Source organism: Prunus persica, chromosome G3 (assembly GCF_000346465.2).
Source record: "Prunus persica cultivar Lovell chromosome G3, Prunus_persica_NCBIv2, whole genome shotgun sequence".
In the NCBI taxonomy this organism is placed as follows: Eukaryota; Viridiplantae; Streptophyta; class Magnoliopsida; order Rosales; family Rosaceae; genus Prunus; species Prunus persica.
Window position 1 is genome coordinate 22045713 of NC_034011.1, and position 6068 is coordinate 22051780.

Consider the following 6068-nt stretch of genomic DNA (forward strand, 5'->3'; position numbering starts at 1 on the left):
CAACTCGAAAAGAGAAGACAGAAGCCAATCCAACCCATAAGATTGGGGTTGGGCCAAAAATTGGACCAGGTTGCACCAGCCCATTGGACAGTGGACCCTTTTTGCAGCCTAAAACCAATTAGTTGTTTCAATTAGCATTATTTTTTCATTTAATAAGAATATGCCGACAAATATGATACATTAATGGCTTCCTCTTTTTGCCTTAAATTAAACTGATTATTTTAAAGGGTTCCTATCTACCAGCAAAAGATGAAATAAGTTTTTTCATTTGTTGCTTAGAACACGTTTAAATAGAGGAAGTCATTAATTGAGTATAATAGTAAATCTCCTAATATTTAATGCCCGACCTCAAGAAAAAAGGAATATTATATGCATTTTGATATATCTAGTATGGGAGCTTCACCCACAAGAATTTTATGTCAAGAATTGGTTAAGGATTTCTAATCTCAACGAACCTTCATGCCAGCTGATGGTAACCAAAAGATTTACTCCTCATAAGTGGAAAATGAGTTCGACCGAAAAACAGAAGCCATTTTGCAGAAACAGGAATAGTTTTTGAAGCCACTAAAATGTTTCTGCCAATCACAAATATTTAAGTCCTGTACTCATCCTTTATATGCAAGAATCTCCCTTGTAAGAAAGGTGCCATTGACTAGAAAGCATAAATCAACAAGCAGACCTGCTGGTCATTTCCACGGTACTTATAGAAATCAGAACTATATTATTATGAGTAACGGTATTCGAAGTATCCTGCCACATAACACAGCAAGCAGCAGAACTTGAAGAAAAACAGTACTATTGTATCAGACCTTTACAAGGTACATGTAACAGAACAGATTGTAGCAACACTCAATTTCAGATGATATATTACTCGTTTTGAGTAACGGGGCCGCTGCTATTCAAAAACCATGAAGCTTGATGTCTTCCTTCTTAACAATGCCAGCCTGTTTAAAAGAATATGAGAAGTTGACAAGTTATATTATACACATCAATCAATAGTATAATGTGGCGGCAACATAATTAAAAAAACAGACAGATCCACTACCTGCACAAGGAAGGAGGAAACATTCTTTCTCTGGTCCCCCTGAAGTTGTATGACCTGCAACCATCAAACATATAAGCCTTTGGTTGCAATGACAGTAAACCGACACGTTGAATATTTGTATAGATGTTTTGCCGATATCTAATGAACAACAACGCTCACAATACATGGAAAATGTTTAGTGCAAGCTTGCACCCTATACTCAAGGGAGAAGAAATCTACTACACATGCAATAAATTCTCCTTTCAGCCCTTTTCATCACAGCAAATTAGCAACAACAATCTTGTGGCCCAACATAGACTATCAAATAAATAATGCACCATATCTTACATCTACTTTGCAATCATGGTACCAAAAGAATGCATCTTGATTTACTAACTGCCCATTTGGCATTGCTTATTTGGAGCAAAATCACTTATTTTGAAAGTTTTTTTTCCAAGAGACGGGAACAAACCTGGCCTAACTCAGGATCCTCGACCACTGTACCATTACAACAGAACTCTTTCTTGAGGTCCTTTAGTATCTTATTGTAGCTGTATTCCTTCTTCAATCCTTGCACAGTAGTCAGGCTTTTCCTCCCGTTACGCTGCTGCACACGCACATGCACATACTCTTTTGTCCCAGCACCTGAGTCCTCAGCATTTGCATCAGCAAAGGGATCTGTCCAAACAATTCACAAAGACACAAACCACCAAAAATTTAATGCTTAGATTGCTTGAATGAAGTATGCTTCTAAAAAATCATATTACCTAAAATGGATCAGCTTAAAATTAAAAGAACAGAACCTTACCAAAAGCAGATGGGACCTGGGTGTCGAATTCAGACATGAAACTTGACTGTTGGAGGAAGAAGATCAGGTAACCAACAAAGGGTTTTCTTAAAATATTAATATTAAATCTGCTACACAAAAGGGTAGAGAAAACTCAATCAGCCAAATCCAGAAAACATAGAAACAAAATCACAATTTGATAATTTCATGATATTAACAGGCCAAAAAGTCACAGTAATTACCAAAGTACACATCTTTTATTGATCCAAACTCACTTCTTCCATATTACTAGAACCCAAACCTCATACTCTTCGACTTACCCCTAATATCATAAAATTAAATCCACCATGACCCAATTCTATACATACCCAGCTTATACAAATTGCCCATAATCCCACAATCCTCACGCTAATAATTCATACAAATCAAATCGACCCAGAAAGAATTAATCTAAATTAGCGATAAATCAAACACAACCCAAAATAAATTTCATTCCTGAATCAACAATAACGATAACAACATGAAAAGCGAAACTACCTGCACGAAGAGACGGTAAATCCAAGCAGGCGATTTGGAAACAGAGATGAGGTAAAGAGAGAGATTGGTAGGAGCTCTATATATAGGATAAGAAAAAGTCGTGCTAACCACACAAACTCGGATTTTACTTTATTCTTTCTTATTTATCGCGTTAACGAAGAGCTTCCTGCTGCCGTACGCCTTTGTTTGGCTTGTTCTTTTGTGGGGTTCAGGATTGGACGGTTGGGAGAAGCGTGTGTAGGAACGGACGGTTGTGATTTACCTTCACGTGGCATTGCCCTTGAGGATCTGATTCTGCCTAAGCTGCATATTGCCTGCGGTCGTTTTCTCTATGACACCAAAACGCACCGCCATATCTCGTTTCACCGTTTTAGACTTCCAAGTAGTTACTTACTTAGAGCCATTCCAGCGAGGACCCCAATCCTCGGGCTGGGGGGTGGGGAATCTTGTCCGGGTTGGGAGTGAGACCTGCGAACACGGCTGGCATTTTTTTGGCAATAAAATTATGAAAAAAATATCAAAAAATTTTGAATTTTTTTTTCTATAAATATCTATCAATACCCTTCACTTTCAACATCAATCCTTATACATTTTCTTATACTTCTACTTTTATTCACTATTTACTCAACATTTTTCTCTCTTTTAAATTGTATTTTTATTTCTTATCTCTATGGCTTCTTCTATCGAAACCGAAGGGCGTGAAGCACCATGGAAGATGTTTTCCTGTCAGAGTCATGGGTCCAAATTAGTCATTGTCTCGTGTCAGGCAATGAGATGAAATTTTGTCATATATGGAAAAAAAATTCATGCCGAATTTTGTGAAAAAATTCCAGGGTTGACTTGTACCGAAATGGCATTATCAAGTAGGTGAAAAATTCTTAATAAAGAGTTGGTAAAATGGAGAGATGTCTTGGCAAAAGCGAGGGATAACCAAAGAAGCGGGGAAAATCTTAGTAGCGAGGTAAATATTTTCTAATTTTCGTTTTATTAAGTTTAATGTCCTAATATCTATATATATATTTTAATGTTTCTTGCATTTTCAATATTTTGTTAATATTTCTTGCATTCTCAATATTTTGTTAATATTTCTTGCATTTCCAATTGTTTCTTAATATTTCTTGCACTTCCAATATATTTGTAAGGTTAATTGCATTTTCATTTTTTTTTTTTTTGGTTACTTGCATATCCAATATATTTTAAATATTTCTTGCATTTCTATTTTTTGTTTTTAATAGATGATTCAAGCATAGATGTGGTTTGGTGCAATTGGGTAAGGCAAAAAAAACTTTCAACCATCATGAATGTTGGGAGGTGGTGAAAAATTGTAAATGCTTCAGAATTATTCCCACGGGTCCTGCCGTTATGTTAAACGAAACGCCACTCCGTGATTCAATGACATCAGATTCACCTCTCGATTCCCCTATGAGTCAAGACTCACCCATCGAAAAGGAGCCGAGACTCATTGGCAGAAAGGCTGCGAAGGCAAAGAAAGGGGGTAATTCGAGCAGTAATACATCAAAAATTTTGGACGAAATTGCAAGGCAGAGCGTCATAAGAGTTGAAATGGAGCAGAAATGCCAAGAGAACGAGATGGCAATTCGAGCAGAATATACATGAGAAAGGGAGTATTTACGCAAAAAAGAGATGGACAAGACGGATCGGAAAACCATGACGATGGATACAAGCCATATGTCCACTGAAACAAAACAATTTTGGAAGCTAGAATGAAGGGATGTTATGAGAAGAAGACTTTTCTAGGATGATAGGCCTAGCAACACGGATTGGTTAAATGATTAAAACCATTAAATTAGTTGGCATACCTTTTATGTATTTGTATTCTTATGTTTTCTATTAAAGTTGTTGTAATTTATGTATTTTATTTTAGTAGTAGTAATTCTTAATGACTTGTATTGACTTTCTTTATTTAATAAACAAAGCATTCAATAAAATACCTTTTTATTCAACATATTCCATACATCAAACAAAACATAATTAAAAGGAAAACTACAACCAAAGCATAATAAAAAATATAAAAAAACTACAACCAAGGCACAATAATAATAACAAACCACAACCAAACCATAATAAATAAAAAACAACACAACCAAACCATAACTAAATAAAACCTAACCAAAGCAACTATGCTCCATCATTCATCTTTATTGCCTTTCAACACCCATAGATACTCCATCAAGTCAAGTTGACGTCTTTCATGAATATACGAAGATTGCATCTCTATATATCGATCTATCATACGGGTCATGAAACGACCATCTCTAACCAACGGATTTGGCTCAAACGGTTCTCCCCTTGGCCCTATGGGTCTTTCATAAATTTGTGTCAAGGCTGTGTTCATGGGATCTGGTTCGTAGACCTCTGCAACATCATAATCATACTCATCCTCCATAATCATATTATGGAGGATGATGCAAGTCATCATAATGCTTCTCAGGACCTCCTCATCAAACATACGCGCCTCACCTCGAATAATCAACCATCGAGCTTGGAGGATGCCAAAACACTTTTCGACATCTTTCCTGTATCCTTCTTGATAAGAAGCAAATAATTTTTGCTTTTGGGATCGGGGATTCGGAATGGATTTGACAAATGTGGTCCACCTCGAGTAGATGCCATCAGCTAGATAAAACCTCGTCTGGTACACTGTATTGTTGATTTGGTATGTGATTTCGGGCTTTCACCTCTTAAAACATCATTGAAGACTGGGGATTGACCCAGCACGTTGAGGTCATTTTGGGATCCTGCAACTCCGAAGAATGCATGCCAAACCCATGTGTCGAAGCCAGCAACGGCTTCAAGGATGATACTTTTTTGGCCTTTTGTATTCCCGTAATCTCTTTGCCAGGCAGTTAGGCAATTCTTCCATTGCCATTGCATGTAGTTGATGCTACCAATCATTCTTGGAAATCCTCGAGTTTCGGATTTTTATAGGAGCCGTTGGAGGTCCCTGGGAGTAGGTCTGCGCAGGTAGTCCCTAGTGTACAGACTTTCGACTACATAACAAAATCTTACCAAGGCTTCCAACGTAGTGGACTTTCCCATCCGGGCAATCTCATCCACTTGATCAGCAGATGAACCATACACCAACATTCGTATAATAACTGTAAGCTTTTGCTCCGGAAGAAGTACCAAAACCTAGCAGCATCACACGTTTGAACAAAGTATGCATCATAATTGTAAATATCATGCATGACTTTATTGAACAAATGGGGTTGCATTCTATATCGCCTTCGAAAATCAACATCAAAGTAGGAGTGGGCACGGTTTGGTTTGGACCGATTTTTGCCTCAAATTAGAACCGATCTGGTACTATTCATCCAGTTTGGTTCGGTTCGATTTTAATAAAAAAATTCAAAAATTGCCTGGTTCGGTTTGAACCGGTTTCGATTTCGGTTCGATTTTGAACCGGATTATAAAAATTATTTTTTAATACAATTCTCAACTGAAATATTATTATTAACAAATTATTCAATTTCACATAAAAATAAATATTAAAGTTAGAAAAGAGATATATTTTGAAATTGAACTTAGATAAATATTAGTTTTTTTTTTATAGTGAAATTAAACATATAGCATTAAATATAAATATATATTGAAATTATATATATTTTTAATTTAACCGGTTCGGTTCAGCCCGGTTTGGTTTTTGAAGACATGGAATTGGATCCGGAACCGGTCCAAACTGGTCTGGTTCAGTTTTTG

General features: G+C 36.5%; 1 protein-coding gene across 2 annotated transcripts; it reads right to left on the minus strand.

Moving 5' to 3' along the window:
• Positions 637-2666, minus strand: LOC18782657 (protein translation factor SUI1 homolog). Of its 2 annotated transcripts, none has more exons than XM_020560849.1 (5): positions 2349-2471; positions 1833-1942; positions 1497-1702; positions 1046-1099; positions 637-944 (listed from the first exon to the last, which is right to left on the minus strand). In XM_020560849.1, the coding sequence occupies exons 2-5, from the start codon at positions 1867-1869 to the stop codon at positions 900-902; spliced, it is 342 nt and encodes a 113-aa protein (XP_020416438.1). In that variant the 5' UTR covers positions 1870-1942; positions 2349-2471; the 3' UTR covers positions 637-899. The 2 variants fall into 2 exon arrangements, with proteins under 2 accessions (XP_020416438.1, XP_007216425.2); XM_007216363.2 differs by having other exon boundaries at positions 654-944; positions 1833-1939; positions 2349-2666.